This window comes from Saimiri boliviensis, chromosome 2, assembly GCF_048565385.1.
Source record: "Saimiri boliviensis isolate mSaiBol1 chromosome 2, mSaiBol1.pri, whole genome shotgun sequence".
Classification (NCBI taxonomy): Eukaryota; Metazoa; Chordata; class Mammalia; order Primates; family Cebidae; genus Saimiri; species Saimiri boliviensis.
The window spans coordinates 229,076,793-229,094,103 of NC_133450.1; the positions used below are offsets into that span (position 1 = coordinate 229,076,793).

The 17,311-nt window shown below is 40.2% G+C and overlaps 1 protein-coding gene across 8 annotated transcripts in view; it reads left to right on the forward strand.

Moving 5' to 3' along the window:
* Positions 1 to 17,311, forward strand: part of NTRK2 (neurotrophic receptor tyrosine kinase 2) — a 352,403-nt gene that overhangs the window by 199,748 nt on the left and 135,344 nt on the right. For 2 of the 8 annotated variants that reach the window (XM_010351855.3, XM_010351856.3), the window contains one exon: positions 594 to 6,708. The exons of the other annotated variants lie outside the window; for them this stretch is intronic. In XM_010351855.3, the coding sequence (XP_010350157.1) occupies positions 594 to 622 (29 nt within the window). In that variant the 3' untranslated portion in view covers positions 623 to 6,708. Of the gene's footprint in view, positions 1 to 593; positions 6,709 to 17,311 lie in introns of those variants that run through there. 8 annotated transcript variants of the gene reach the window in all.

Genomic DNA, 17,311 nt, shown 5'->3' on the forward strand with positions numbered 1-17,311 from the left:
CCCAATTACCAAAAAGGATCAGGCAGGTCAATGTAAGAACAGGCTGGAAGAAAAATGCTATGGGGTAGTGAAGGCAATGGTGGAGTATGGGCCTGGTATTGCCAGATACTCTAATTTTTCCAGAGAAAACAAGCATTTATTATTTTATGTGGATTCTCCAAGACTTAATGCACTGGGTGAGATAAATAAGAATATATCAGTATGAGTCAGGTTTGGCTCACAGTGTTCCACCTGTTTGCGATCCTCTGAGTTAGACCTGAAGGATCAATGAATACAAACATCTTAATTTTCAAACGATGCTCAGAAGTGCCTTGTCCAGAGTGATACAACCTCAATACTTGCATAGTTTTGCTTTAAAAATAAAACAGCAAACAAACATGATCAAATCTGACTTTTTAAAATGATGCATAAAATTATTTAAGTGAAAGGTGATGATCAGTTATATCCCCTGAAGCATGTTCTCACTCTCTGGAGTGATATGAGAGTTTCATTTAAAAAGTCCAGAGATGGTTTGCAGGATTGTAGAGCAATCTGAACAGGGCTGAATTCCTCCCGAGCACTTTCCAATAGCAAGTCTGTCTACTTTATTGCAGGGCCCAGAGGTTCCCCCAAGACCGCCTGATAATAATTTGGTATTTGGAGGCTCCTGTGTCACTGCAGGAACTAAAGGAGGCTAAATCCATGCCTGATGGAGGAGAAGAGTTCTATGGTTATCTGCAAATTCTGGCCAGACAAGATCTTGACGTCACTCCTTAGCTTCCATAACCTAGCCAAGCAAGAAGTTGCCTTTCCAAGACAAAGCAGTGTGCTCTAATGACTAACCCCTCTTTAACTATAGACCCATCTCCTCGATCAATCAGGATGGCAAGATGGAGCTGAGGAGCTCAGCAACATCAATTCTGGAGTTGGTCTTTAATTCAACTAGTTGATTTAGACGTGTCTGAACGCCACGTCACCTGACAGCATGGGGTGGTTTCCCCATAAAATTTACAAACTCGGCTCAAGGGCAGCTGTGTTGCTTTCCTTTCCTTGACTGCTGAGAAAGTTTTTGACAGGGTACAATGGAAACACACCTTCTGAGCTGAAACAAACAAACAGAAATGAAAGATACAAACCAGCAAAACCCCCAAATCGTCAATCTTGGGCTCTCTTGAAGGGTGGGAGTGTGTTTTATCTTCTCCCATAGAACAAACACTATAGACGTCATCCCTAAAACTGTGTCGTCCCTAGAGCAGCCTTGTAAATTAGCTAGGGTCCTAGACTTGAGGCCTAAATCGACTTAGAATTGCCTCTAAATATGTATCTGGATGTGTTTGTCCTTGCAGAGCATGCCCTCTATATGTGCCTAGGGCGAGTAACTCCCTGTGGCAGATGCATATAAAGAATTCTGACATTTTTTTTTCCCAATTTAATTCCATTTCCAATGAAATGGATTTTTAAAAATTTTCTCCAGAATGTGCCATACTTCTCCAGCTATTATAGTTAATGTGTGTGTATATCCTTGTGTACGTGTGTGTGTGTGTGTGTGTGTGTGTGTGTATGTGTGCACGTATGTGTTTTCCTAGTGGTCACATGCTTACTAGGCAATTATGTACATAAGCACAGATTCATAGACCAGCTAGGACTGAAGACAGAAGACATTATAAAGGGAAGGAGTGTTTTAACAGTAGCTAAAGCTATCACACAAGGCTTCCATTCTGTTCCCCTCAACAGCCACCACAGCCCACTTTATCATTCTCTTACCAATAAGGGGAGGGGATGGAGGTGATATTTTTCACAGAACCACAGAGGTTTTAAATATATTTGCAACATTACTTTGAGTACACATAAGCAAAAATTCTGAATTACATTCAGGATCCCGGGAGCTCATTAGATCAAAGAGTGCAGGTCCCTCAGAGTTACCGGAGATTATATTCAGACTTCAGTGCAATTGAATGACCATGGTCCATTTTGATGGTCAAGGGTAGGACTGAAAAACAGGTAGAAACAATTGCTCTAGCACTTTCTTCTGTCCTTTGCCTATTAATTTTTTGTCTTTCAAAAGTGTATTTTCTTCTAATTGTTTAATTGGCCAAATAATGGCTGCTTTGGGAATTGTTTGATTGCCTCAGAAGACCCTGGCCTGCACTTTAGAAAAAAGCTAAGTCCATTCTGCCCAGCATGAGCATTAGGATAGAGAATGCAGTTATTTTAGGATCCTTAAAAATTGCTTCTTTTATGGCACACTGGGTTGACGACTCATCTCGTGGGAGCCTTGATGGCACATTGCTGCTGTTCTGCAGGTCCCAGTACAATTCCTTCCCCCTGTTGGTGCCATGGCCCCCCCCAGTGCTAGCTACAACGGTTTGATATCATATTCCCTTTTCAACTCCAAAGGAGATGGTAAGAAGCTATCAAATAATGCTTAAAAAAGCATCTTGAGCTTCCTAAAAGAAAGGAAATGAATACATGCTGCATAATTACATTTAAAATGTAAGCCATGTTATTATAAGCTGCACAGAGATGAAGATTTGGTAGCAAAACAGTTTCAAGTACACTCACAGTGAAGTAAAATCAAGTTTTTAGCATCTGACCATTGGGTGATATTATAGTTTGTTATCAAAAAAAAAAATCACCCAATTATAGTATACCTAGACCTTCTGGAGAAAACACTCCAATCCAAAGCTTGATGGCTGAAAAGAAAACACAAATAAAGACTGTGGATTTAGGTCAGGGAGACACTCAGAGTGACATTCTGAAGACTGCATTTCCTTCCTCATCATCAGCCAACCAAGATGGAGTTCTGCATCCTGCACACATCAGACATTTCAGTCCATATTCACCAAACCATCAGTGATGTTCTGGAAGCATCTCAGCAGATGGAGGATCCTAGTATATTTGTTCTGGGTATTTCCCAAGGCCCGGCCTGACTGGAGTGTGTGTACCAACAGAATGAATCCAATCAAGCTATGGCCCCATTTTGGTTTCAGGTTGGTCCCTCTTGCATGTGTCAGCAGATTGTGTACCAGGACCAGCTCAGCAAACACAGTTGCAGAGTAGCCTCCTATGTTGCTAAGAAGCTCCTGCTACCCAGGCGCTTTGAACAATTGAATGCTCCCTCTGGTTAAGTAAAGATGGTACCACTGAAGTTTTTCTTGCTCAATCCTTTATGGCAGCCATTATAACAAAGTGTAGGTTTCCTCCCTGGGAAGTGCAGCTTTTCTGTCTTTACTAATTGTGCCAGCCTGTGAGAGTAACCACCATAGCTGGGCTTCTATCTGGATTAATTGTCATGCCAGGTCTTTTTCCTGGGGAGACATGATGCTGCTCTGAGGTTGATCACTGAGGTTCTAGCGGGTTTTTGTTTTGTTTTGGTTTAGTTTTCCTTGATTTTTCTTTCTTCTCTTGAATGGCAAGAGAAGAAACATTTTCTCTGACCCATGACCAGGAAGGAAATGCAGAGAGAGCTACTTCTTAGTTCAACCTGGTTGCCACATAAAAGAATCTCTTGCCTTGGACTCAGCCCCTAACTGGGAGCAAGCACCACTGCCTCCTGAGACTGAGAGAGCAACCCGAGGAGTAGATGAATCCATTCTGCCCTTTGTTTGGGTTTGCTTCCTGTCAGTGAGAGAATGCTGAGGCAGTTCCTGATATGTGAAACTTTTGTTTTTAAAATCAGGACAGTCCTAAACAGACCACAAGGAGTTGGTCAACCCAGTTGGGTATAGGTCCAGTGACTTTTGCTAGTAAGATAGAATTGTTTTAATCACCCTAAATGCCTTTAAGTACCCTAAAATGGGTATTTCAAAATAAGAATAAATACTATAGATTATAGTAGAAAATCTGGAAAACATAAGAAACGAAGACGAAATGAAAAGTCCCATGTAATTCCACCAGTTAGAGTTAACCACTGATATCATTTGGATATATGGCTTTCTAAGTCTTGTGGATATCCTTTTAATCTCTTATAATATAAAGTCTAACCACATGTGTCCTTGCCTTTATTTGTACTGGACTTCGTTAATATTTCTATAGTAATGACTCACTTTGGGGAGATAGTGCCGCACAGTGTGTAGGAAGCACACTGGTTATATTATTCCCAGTTTAGTATTTTTTATTTCCTTGGGGATGCACAGGAGTTAAGAACGGGGGTCTGACTGTAGCTGGCCATGGCAGGCCCTCAGATGGTAAGTATCACAGAGCACATGAGGCCTGCTTAGGCACTGGAAAGACTCAGGAAATGAGAGGCTCTCTTGTTCTGACAAGACAGGCTGAGAGCTCTCATTTAGGGTCATCACTCCAGATAATTCCAAATGCAGTTTATTGCTCAACTGAAGCAGACGATCACTTTTTGCCTCCAAGTTCTTTACCCTAGCTAGCTCCTTTCAAAGAGATGAGTGTGCTGGATCTTAAAGGGCCAAGCCAGTTACATCTCATACATTTCCCAATATTTAGGAATGCCTTCTCCTCCCTGGGCTGTGCAAGGACTTCTGACGAGCTGGTGTGCCCCTTTGGTCAATCTTAGCTTTGCCTAAACTTGATGGAGTTTGCTGCCCAGTGATCCCTGGATTTTTCATCGTGAAAGCCTTTCTTCCTCTTCTGATGTCTCAGGCATCTGGACCTAGACTGGGATTCTGGCAAGGAGGCCTCTGTCAATAGTATCACATCCAATTGTATGGTCATGTTGGTATTTTGCACAGTAGCATTAAGGTTATGAGGTTCTAAAAATGAGTTGAGAATGAATAAGTTCCTATGATGTAAGAGATTAGATTTATGTGATTTAAGAACCAAAGGCAGGGGGGAATCCCAGAAAGAAAACAATAGCACAAGTCTAGTTTCTATATATTATTCTTATTCGTTCTTGTATTTGGATAGACATCAATATTCTTTTTTATCCTGTTACTATTAATTAGCACTTTTTTTTTAACCATGCCATTGAACTTTCGGGTTCATTAAAGTGGAACCCAAGCTCCTCATTAGATAATAATGGCATTTGGACTCAGTGCCATGTTCCTAAATTTCCATTAAAGTGGTTGATACAGAGAGGACAGGATAAAGCTCTGTAGTGTGTAGTTATATCAAAATAGCTAGTCTCCACTTTAGGGAATGTCTTTACTAGGGATTACATGAAATGTCTGCTTGTAAAATAAGCAGAGATGGCACCACTAAGCAGCCACCTGAATTGTTTTCCTGCAGGAATGATTAATCTTCAGATCCATTTATGTTTTCATGCTCAATACTTACTCCCCTTTCTCCTAACACCCAAAGAGTTTACTTTTGCAAGTCGTTTGGTCTTCAGTCTACTACTGCGGAATAGAGAGACACTAACTGCTTTACCTAGGGTCAGAACTCATGTTCTTACCTTCTATTAATAGAGTACTTGAGCCAGATGGACAAACTGGTCTGACACTTTCTCTATCTTGGGTTTACTTCCTTAAATATCAGTATCTTTACCCACATGGTTTTTCCATCCTCCCTTTTTTCCTCTGTGTATCAGGGTTCAGGAACTATGATGCTAATGATCACATTTCTTCCTAGTTCCTAATTTCATTAATGCCATTTCCTGATATCTACAGAAACAATTATCAATACATATAGCTGCTTGAGCCTTATTTAGAAGGCTAGCCTTTCTTTCCCATGTGCTGTCAGAGGGTATACATTTAGTCTGTTTTTTTCTTTTGTCTCTTTCTCTCTTAGGAGCCTTTGTTTTGAGTTGATGGTAAAATTCTTCTATTTACATGTAAGATTTTTGGTTTTACTGAATTCTACCTAGACTTTTAAGGACATTGAATTTGCAAGAGGAAAACATTCATTTTCTTTGTAAGATATTGGTGATACAGAGCTAAGCTGTTGATTTCTAAACTCCGGAGCTTTGGGGAGGCAGACAGTGGCCAACTTGCAGGCAGAATAAGATCATCATTCATGTCCTGAATCACACTTTCCCTCTGGGGTTGCGTATATGCTCTGCCATTTCCTACATGTTAGAGCCTGAGTTTTTAAGTAAAGTGGATCTTAGCCAGATTTGGGTCTAATGGCTGATTCATTGGCATAGTTCTTGGTGTTAACAACTCAGTGCCCTCTTTCGCCCGCTTGAAAAGATTTATATCATTGAGAGCCTTTATGCCTCCTCTTGTCCTAGCACAAGAGGAGAAGAGCCTTGGTGTGTTGGCAGAGCTATGAGAGGGGCTGTTGGGTTGGAAGATTAGTTCCTATGGTCCCCACACTATCCATCTACTTTTGGAGAAAGGGGACTTTGAGTGGGTGGATATGGATTGATGTTCCTCAAGGAAGCCCTGCTGGCTTAGGGGCACTATATCTGGTATTACTGTGATTCTCTCTGTAAGCGCCTCATGTGGCCAAGGACCCTCCTCCTACCTGGGCACTTCCTGCTGCCTCAATGCACTGGTCTCAGCCATTCAGCTCACTGCTGCTACACCAGGTCGTGCTGTGGGAGGACAGGGAAGGGGTTCTGTTGATTGCTAAATGTTGTTTAACTATTTCCCTCTCCCACGTTTTATGCAAGAGAGTGGACCTAGCACATGACTTGCATTCTCTTCCTATGTTTAGAAAGTCCAGGGCTTGCCCACATGTATGTATGAGTGACCAATGGAGCTTGGAATTCTTTATCTATATGATCTATCTGAAAATGAGATCTTTTGTACTGGAATTTGTGATGTAGTTGATCATTCAGAGCCAAACGCATATACAAATAAAGACAAGAGTATCGTATCTGTGGTCTCTGTTGCCTACTTTCGTCACCTACTAATAATTTTTCTTACATAGACTTGAGAATAGAATTCAATATTGGGATTCCTAAAGGCACACAAACAGAGTTCTAGAAGTTGTCCCCATTGGTTTCCCAGTTGCTCCCACGTAGCCTCTCTGGGTTTTGTCGAAACGACTCCTCTCAGGTAGGCCAGAGCTAGGGTGAGGGAAGAATGACACTCTCTTAAGGCACAGAATTTAAAGTGACACCAAAAAGTCTCAGTACTCAAGATAAATAATATATTCCGGCAGCATTTTAAAAGATAAAAAAGAATGCAAAAGATCTAGGAAGAAAATATCAAAATTTTAAATACAGCAAGCATAATCCCAGGAGGGCTGGGATGAGTGTAAGGTGAATGAGGTAAGTCCTACAAGTTCAGGGTCAGATCCTGTCTTTCCTTAAAATTCTGATATTTTACATTTCACAAATGTTTGCATTCATTTTTATCAGAAATACTGCATTCAACTTAATATAATTTATCTCAATAACTAAATTTTAGTGTTTCCTTAAATAGTGTGCACAAAGCAAGACTCTCACTCCCCCTAGCCTTGGCCTTGGCCTCAGGGCTCCTTCTGGCCTGGATCTTGTATAAATCTCTGGCCTTTGCAAAGCCCTTATGTGTACATGAACTTCTCAGCTGATTATCTATCAGTCTTCTGCCACTTCCTGAATTCCTGGCCTAATTGTCCTTCTTTGCTGCCTCATCTTCCCCTGGAGATGCAGCTCCCCTGACTCCCTTCTGTTCAGCCAGCTTCAGCATCTCCAGCAGTAACTGTCCTGTGCTATCTGTTGAAATACCAGACTGTGCATGATCATCTTCTCACTGCAATTGTAAAGTTTTTATTTGTATTTGACTCTCCAGAGTGAGGAAATGAATGAGGCTGAGAGAGAGAGAGAGTGAGAGAGAGAGAGAGAGGAGAGAGAGAGAGAGAGAAACAGAGACAGAGAGAGACAGAGAGAGATTCTTTGGGAAAGGACAGGAGAGAAGATCAGGGGACTTTCTCAGTAAGTCTGAGAAATAATCTAGAGGAAATGGATACAATTTTTTTTTAAGTGGAATTCTTTTTAAAAAATCTATATTGCTTTCACCACTCCACATTTGGAGATGTATGATACATTTGCTAAATCGAAGATACTGTATTTGAGATTGAAAATACTCCATTTTCACTCAGCCAGTTTCTTAATTCTGTGAGCTCTTTTTGTTATATTTGCGCTCTCTATTTTTATACAACTCCTATCTAATGCCTTTTATGGGCCAGTCCCCACGGATTGTATTTTCACTTGTAAAAGAAATCCCAATCAATGCTGCAGTATAGATATTACTCTGTTTTACAGATGAGAAAAGTGAGGCTGAGAAATGTTAGGAGGAAAAAGAAAATCCAAATTCCATTCTGAGTAAGGGGTTGTTATTGAAGCCCAGGTGGACCTCCTGGAAGTGAGGACTCTTTCTAGCCTAGTACTGTTGCTCATCCTTTACAAATTAATGCCCAGCAATTTTCTAACTCAGCAAGAGGAATTGTAGTATTGGCATTGCCCCTTTCAAGTGGGTTATTGAGTATGCTGGGGTGTATTAACTTTCAGATCTGAAGGCTGAGGAGTGTCCACATGGTGGGTACTGAAGTTACTGTTGAAGGAGGAGCCTGCCAGTGGGCAGGCCCAGGCCGTCTATCGTGTGATGGTTGACACAGGCTCACTGGTCTGTGATGTTTTCTCTCCAGTAGTGCCTTTACTAGAAATACTAAATGATCATGAACATTTAGCCCTTGTTTTTATTTTTTTGCCAATTAAAATGATGTAAAAGCCCACGTTTTCTTTTGCTAAGCCCTCTTTGAAAAGTTTACTTTTTCAGTTATAGTTCAGAAAGTCCTAGAAAAAGCAAGCTATACCATAGATCTCAAACTATTTTGAGTGGTTTTCACTCCTCTGAGATTAGCATATCTGATTTCCTAGGTAGATTTGATGTCCATAAAAAGAATTCAAAGTGTGCCAGGTGTGTTTGGGAGCACGTTGAGGTGCACATCTTTGCTGAGTTTCCATAGGCGATGCTGGGAGGAGTGAGAACTCACAGCTCCTGGCAGGGTCACCCTGTACCAGGAGGCCAAGGGAACACAGTGGCTAGCAAAGCATTCTTATCAGTGTGCTATGGGGAACCAGCCTTGATGTCAAACTTATGAGCATTGCAGAGGCCAGACAAACATTCTTCTGGCTCACCTTCTGCAACTCATTCTTTCATTTTTCCATTCAAAAGCCCATGTTTCGAAACTGGCTAATTGAGTGGATTCAAAATTTCTATAGATCCTTATCCTTTAGAGAGCTTTTTGAAAAACATGAGATGGCATTCATACATGGCATTCCTCCAAGCCTTCATCTACGTGCTTCATGAAGTCAGGGGCTATCAAGGAGCTGATATTTTTTAGCACTTTAGCACAGGCACACATGTTGACCAATATCTCATGTAAGTCTTTTAATAGAGAGAGTAACACGTGTTCATCAAAAACATCATACAACACTTCTTTACTGGGCTTGGTAAGTGCTGATGAGTTAGAATGACAAGATTAGCCAAAATGAATAATTATTTTCTGACTCAATGTTTATTCTCTTAATTATCTTGATAACTTAGAAAAGACCACAGTTTGGAGTATGAATTATTCAAATGTAGTTCAAAGTCCATTGTGACAAGTAATAAAATACATTCAAAATATTGTTTACTAGAGAGTTCCAAGCCCGCTGAACCTCCATGCATTATCAGCTACAAAGCTGCAGAGCGTGGCCAGCCCCTTGGGGTTGTGGAGATGCAGCCAGAGCATGGTTTGGAGAAACTAATTAGAATGTGACTTCAGAGAAAAGGGGCTGAAATATTTCCAAACAGAGAATTTGATGAGTCCTTTGCTTCCCCTGGGGTGGGGGTTGTGTGTGTTTCTGCATGAATCTCGGAACATTTGCCAGTATGGAAAATTTTCCCAGCGAGAGGAAATAAAACAAATCTCTGACTAATAAGACTGTCTGGGACCTTTAACAATAAAACTCCAGGATGGGGAGGGGCAAAGAGGGTGGGAATGAAAGTTCAGATTAGGCTCAGGGTATATAGTCATATGTCCCTGTTGGATGATGAATGTGTAATCAGGAAGTCACATCTCCCCAGGAATTCAGTGGCAGTAGTCAATTACTGATACCAAAAATTGCAGATGGAAATAAATACTTATTGACAGTTTTGTAAGTTCTGAATCATGGTCTGTTCAATGAAAAAACAAGTGCTTTGGCATCTCTGGCTCTTAGAACATTGCCCAGGACGTTGTAGCTTTATAATAAATAGGTAGTAAACAACTGAGTGAAAAAGGAATGGATGATCTTATCTACTTTGCCTTTCTTCTTACTGCAGCTTTGGTAAGATACATCTCTACTTTATTGAGCTTCAGGCATCACTAGCATTTGCCTGTGATTCTGGCAAGAGTAAAAGATTGGCTACCTTTCTTTTTGAATTGCATATTAGCTACCTCCATGGCCATGTCTGTTCTGTGTTGGGTTTGAAGCTTTTTCTCCTGTTCTTTCTATCCCACCTCCTAACTAATTTATGTTTTGAGAATTCACCTGTCTGGTTTTGTAACTTGGGTTTCAGGTATGCTAAAGCTTTATGCTTTGTATTATGAGAGAATAATTTCTCACAAGACCTAGTGTTGAAGTTTTGATGGAAATACACATATTTCTCTCACTGAATTTACATAATAGTCTTATAGTGGGTATCTTTGTTATTTTAATCACACAGAAGGAAAGCAGTAAGGCACAGAGATATTAAACAACTTGCCCAAGAACATACTCTGCTAGGCAGGAGAGCTAGGATTGAAACTAGATACCAAACCCTAGCATCGATTTTTTTTTTCTTTTTTTTTTTTGAGACAGGGTTTTTGCTCTTGTTACTCAGGCTGGAGTGCAATGGCACGATCTCGGCTGACTGCAACCTCTGCCTCCTGGGTTCAGGCAATTCTCCTGCCTCAGCCTCCTGAGTAGCTGGGATTACAGGCACGCGCCACCATGCCCAGCTAATTTTTTGTATTTTTAGTAGAGATGGGGTTTCACCATGTTGACCAGGATGGTCTCGATCTCTTGACCTCATGATCCACCCACCTCGGCCTCCCAAAGTGCTGGGATTACAGGCGTGAGCCACTGCGCCCAGCCAGCATTGGTTTTTAATGCACATACTTAGTGCCCATCTCTCTGTCTAGCCGTCAAGCCAGGCTTCTTTCACATGCCACCAACACACACACACACACACACACACACACACACACACACACACACTGACCCACAATGGATTTGAGGTAGTTTACATTGGAAATGTAGCCAATTTAACTGATGAGATGGTGTATCTGCAACTTTCTTATTTTGCCCATCATTTAAATTCTGAAATTTCTTCCCATACTATAAAACACTGTTTGCATTCAGAATTGACAGCATGGGGGGAAAATGATTCCAAATGGTAAAGGCGAGAGTCTCAAGTCCTTCATCTTTGAAGGAGAGCCACACCTTGGCCACTGCATGACTTTGGAAGGTGATGGTAGCAAGTTACCAAGTATTCTTTTATTTGTGGCTTTGCCCAGCTTAGTTTTTCTCAAATACCTAAGAAAGCTGGGGGACACCACTGTTGGAGGAGACCTGTATCTATTTATCCTTAACCCCAGGTCTGGTAGCAAGCCACTTGGCTGTTGGCAGTTTTCAGCAAGCAAAAGCTCTTCGACCTGTGTTTTTTGCTGTGTCATTTCTGTTGTTCTAGTGTGTGTATGTGTGTGTGTGCGTGTGTGTGTGTGTGTGTGTGTTATAATAACTATAAATACTTTCTAAGAATCAAATCCCTGCATCAAACAGATATCTATCAAATCCTGGTGGCTAAAGGTGAGGCTAAATAATCTGCATTATTAAAAAGCCCCCAGGTGGTTAGGATAAATGCAAGAGTTTGGGGATCAGTGTTCCAGGTCAGACACACTGTGAGAGGTTCTCATCCAGAAGGACCAAGAAGCTGGGTGAGGTGAGGGTGGCAAGCTCCCTGAAGATAGGCTTGCACCTTGTTTGCTGGTAAGTTTATTCCTGGCCTTCCCAGCTTTGCTGATACCTGGTTACCCTTTTTGGTTGACGTACAATTCTTTTAGGTTTTTAAGCATGGAACTATTTCACTCATTGGGGGATAGTGCACAGGGCTTGTGGTTTTGAGGGTATAGTAGCACAGGAGTTGAAAAAGCATTTAAGGAGTAGTCTTTTTATTCTAATCACAAGGGCAGTGTTTCCATGAGGCCATGGTTCTTCTTTCTGCATACTCAACATGGAACTTCAACCACTCATGAGTTAAGGACTCCCTGTGCACTAACGATACACCTGATGCAGATCACCAAATAGCAAATGAGAAAAATCTACTGATTAATATTTTCACAAACACTTCATAAAGTTGCTAAAAATGCCGAAACTCCTGAGCCTGTTTGAAAAGGATCCGGTAGTAATTTGCCAAATTTTGTAAAATATGTAATCTCTGAAATGGAGAAATGCCCAAACTGGGTCAGATTAGGCTCAATCCTTCTAATAATTTGGTATCCAAATGATTACAAACTGGAATTGCATCAAAAGTTTTCTCAAAAGAATCATGTTCACTAACCTAGTTGACTTTTCTCAGAGAAAATATACTATAATATTGTCAAATTATCAGAATGTTAGTTGTTGTATAATTTAGTACTTAGCATAAGGAATTATTGGGAGATCATTTCATTCCTCCTTGCAAATTCTTAAATTTCTTTCGGAATTTTATTTTATGTGATTTGATCTGTACAAAATAATTTAAGAAGAGATAATGGGACGGATGGAGAAAAATTATTGAATCACTGTGTTTCAATAAAATGTGTTCAAATTGAATTTCACTACATAATGAATTCTGCTTCAACTTACTTTGACATAAATAAGATTGGGTAAGAAAAACCAGAAGTGAATCAAATAAATTAATAAAACTATCAGAGCTGCTTCAATTTTGGTCCTCAGACAGTGACTGCTTATTTGTATAACAAAACCTGTTCTTATAAATTAAAACCCTTGCAAATCACTCAATTGAAAGCAAAAATTTAAGGAGAAGTTAGAAAATTTGGAGGCCTGATTAAGACACTTTCCAATTTTACAAATATCCATATTTCTTTTGAAAGTTGAAAAACTGAAACTTGCAACCTAGAAGAGTGACCTTCAACTTTCAACTAGACCTTTTAAAAAAAAGAAGATGGGAGATACAGACATGCATGCAATATTGATGATTAGCTGTTCTTTGTATTTTCCTAATTATACACATTTACTGAACATGAGGACATTTTTGCATTTTGTCTAGACGAAGGCTGTGTCTCCACTGGCATAATGTATCATGACGTTTGTGAGTCTTGTGCAAAATTGAATTTGCATCTCTACTGCTGCTTGTAGAGTTCATTATCTTGCAATCCAACCACTGGGAAAAATATGATTTTCAGTGTTTAATAAAACTGTTGTCTTCTCGTAGTGCTTATGATTCTTGAAAAATTTGTTAGGCACTATTTATCACAGATGCTGAACACTAATTATGCTTTGTTTAGTGCATGTAAGAGTGATTTTAGATATTTTCTTTACTTAATATCTATCAGGACAACCAGGGTTTTTTGCAATCATGCTATTATTTGCATTTCTCAGAATCCATGTGTCTTTTCACAATATTAAACTTAAAAGAAGAGGTCACTAAACTAAGAGTAGAACTTGTAAGATATGTCCTGGATATAGTCAGGAAGCAAGGAAACTGATGGAAAACTCAGTCCCTTTGCTCACTAGTTAGCCTAGGGCTGTTGAAAGAAGCAGGGCATTGACCAGTTTGAAATATGTTTCCAGGTCTAATTAATACTTCATAACTGTCTAGGGTAGAGATGATCATTGAGGTCCCTCCAGGCTACTCAGTTCTACAATCTGTGATTTAAGTAAATCAGAAGTTATTTAGCATGGCTTCACTAATCAGAAACTTGAAAGATCAGAAGCCTATTTTCTGATGATCCCTTGAAAATGAGATTCAAATGAGAAACCACTGAAAGAATCAAGTGCTAAATCATGAGGTTGAGACCCTGAAACATAGTCTCCAGCTACTAAGTGGTTTTTTGAAGAATCGCTGTCACACATACACAATTTCAGCGGGTCTTTATATTAAAGACCATTTTAACTGGAACTGCATCTGGGGTTCTTTGTGTGGTAATAAATTAAGTATGTGAAATGAATGTGTAGCCGAATAGAAGTGATCCTTTTTTTCTTTTAATAATCCTGAGAAGCATCATGTCAAACACATGGAAAACTCTTAGAGTGAAACAACAAACAGAGTTAGTTTGGGCAACTTTGAAAGAAAAGAAGATAAGAAAGGGCTATTTCCTATGAGACTTATTGAAACCCAGTACTCAAAATGGTTTTCCTGCTGCCAACTTGAAGAGTTCTGTGCTTTGTTACCATCAAATTTCCACCAACAGAAGAATTAGCTGAAAGAAGGGAACTTCAGAGAATACAGAACACCTGTAGATGGGAAATGAGATTTTTAATTCTCTAGGTCAAGACTGTATGCTTTCATAGGTATACAAAGTACGTGACCAGTAGTATATGTGACCAATGAAATCACTATGAACAATTTGTTGTGAACTCAGATAACGCAGTTCCACACAAAGAAATTCACACGAAGAGGAAGTTATGGTTATAACTCTTCATGAGGTTGATGTTGTCTTCCTATATTTTTTCCTGGAAGGCAACATTTTAGTTTGGACCATGATCCCATGGGAAGAAGCTTCCAAAGCTTTTGGAGCTGTTAGTCACCTCACCTCCTTCGTGCCCAGCATTTGATGGTTTGGAGAAATGTAGTTGCTACCCTAGATTTGGGTGATCGAGTCCAGCCTTAATTATCTCTGAAGATGAGGGCCACTGCCATTCCTTGAAGCACCTGCTCTAATCTGGTGCCTCCAACTGTTTCAGAACAGTCTTTGCCTTAGTGATACCGGCACATTCTCATTTTCTGTTCTGTCATTGCACAGCAGTATCTGAGGCCGGCCACTGGAGTCTGTTTGCCTAATGCCTTTCCCTGAATAGATTGTATGAGAAGACTCTTTTCTGTCTTTTTATCTCCCTATCTCCTGTTACCTTTATGTCAACACTGTCTCCTTGAGCTGGCCCCTCATCAGCTTAAAACCAATTCTTGCATCTAGATTTTGCTTAGCTTGTGTTTTCTGGGCCACTGAATACTTTTCACTGGGTAATGTAAAAGGAGACAGAGCAAGCCAGGAAGCAGATGTCTCTTGGGTGGTGTGTGTCTTTGAGAGTTGGAATTTGAAATCTCTGTATGAAAGGAACAGTGAATGGGTGTAATTAGTCAGGCTGATGAAAGAGTAAAACCTGGTAAGCAGTTTTTCTTGACTGGCTTAATGAAAAGCATTAGCTTTTCATTTTCTGAGGTTTCTGCCTAAACGCGCTGAGGGTAAAACAAGTGTGGGGTTTGAACAAAAGATGAGATTCAGCGTGGGCTTGGACTCCGTTCCCAAGAATAAGTTTTGCTTGGGTGGAAAGTATGTGGTTCAACCAAAAAAAAAAAATCAATGATTTGTGGCAGTTCTTCATGCATTTTATTTCAGATAATATTTAATATTTCAGGAAATTTAAAGGGTTCTCTCAAAGACCCAAACTGGTATTTTGTAACCAAGTCTGAATGTGTTGCTCCTTTTCGTCTCATCCCCTCAAGCCAGACACTTTCTCTAGGTCAGTTTTCAGGGCCAAGGAAAAATTTTTGGGGTTAACTTAAGGTTATCTTCCATCAGCCTGCCCTTGTGGCATGGATCCAACCTAAGACCTTAAGACCTGCTCACCTCCAAGTGACTAGGAAGAAATTAAATTCCCTGGAAGGGAAGATATCCTGCTGTCAAAGCAATTTTAAAAAATATACTCTAACATCATTTATGACACCTAGAAAGGCCTTGGAGCCAAATGATGTGAGTTTCTAGAAGAAAATGATTTGATAGCAAACATGTGAAATGGTAGTCTTTCTGGAGCTTGACTATAATAAACTGTATTAAGGATTCTTCATGCAGCAAGATCAAATACACCAATGATCAGCTCAAGTCCAGAGTGTGGCCCAAAATGCCATTTCCTTTTTTGATAATCATCCAATAGCCACTGCCTCCAGGGACAGCAGATAGCCACCTCCAGCCGGACCAGCAGCATCCATTCTCAGTTTTGCTTTATTACAGAGATTTCAACTTTCTGGCTTGGACCCCTGTGGAAAAATCTCTTAAACTGGGAAACTTCAGACGGGCTGGATCCACATTTTTTTTTTTCCTTGAAGGAAAGCTTATCTGTTAGTGTTAGTGAGGTTGCAGATTATTTTCTTGATGTTATGGGGACAAAAGGGACACATGATCTTGCTTTCTGTCCTGTTTGATTAAAATTCAGATAAATGTTACAAAAGATGACAAAACCCAATTTTTTATAAAGGTACACAAGATCTGGATAAACCACAGAGTGGAACAGAAAACAAAACAAATCCAGTGTCGTTTTTTTTCCCAGTAGTTAGCAATGCAAACAAAAGCCAGCCAGGGCAAAGAAAGCAGAAGAACATTGTGGTTCTTGGGTTCAGATGTTAGAGATGAACGTTGACAGAACTTCACCAGTTCTGGAAAGGGAAGGAGAAAAAAACTTTTTTTGAGACTTGCCATCTGCTAAGTGTTTCCACATACATTATCTCAGCTAAACTCCACTTTCAGGCAATTTCTTATAGAAGAGGGAAGGCATGCTTGAAGAGTTTAAGTAACAGATTCACAGCTCAGGTAGAAAGGAGCAAAGACTCAAACCCAAGTTCCCTGGCCTCAAAGCCACTCTGGGGACTTCCATCTTTACCTTTTTGTAACCAGGCACTGGGCACCAACCCTATGAAAATCCCTAAGAGGTTGGACCCAGTTCTTAGAGTACTCAACATATTATAAATTTCACCTGACCCCAGAGACCTGCTTCAACCCATAATAGCAAGTGTTGAGTCCAAAATCAGGATAAATCACAAGTCACAAAACCTGCTTTAGTTTAAATCTCTGGGAAGCCCAGCCTCCGTTTTTGGCTAATTGCTTCACTGGCAAACTTTCCCCATTATTTATTACTGATAGCAATTTTTAAAAGTGGCTTTTAAAAAACATTTAAAAAAACTTTCTGCAATTTTGAAATACATTTGGTACTTTTGAGACTCAAAAATACTTTTGTATTTTATTTTTTATTTATTTTTGACACAGAGTCTCACTCTATTGCCCAGGCTGGAATGCAGTGGTACAGTCTCAGCACTCTACAGCCTCCACGTCCTGGGCTCAAGTGATTCTCATACCTCAGCCTCCTGAGTAGATGTGATTACAGGTGTGCACCACCACACACACAGCTAATATTTGTATTTTTAGTAGAGATGAAGTTTTGCCACATTGGTCAGGCTGGTTTTGAACTCCTGGCCTCGAGTGATCCAGCAACCTCAGCCTTCCAAAATTCCAGGATTACCAGCATGAGCCACTGTGCCTGGCCAATATTTTG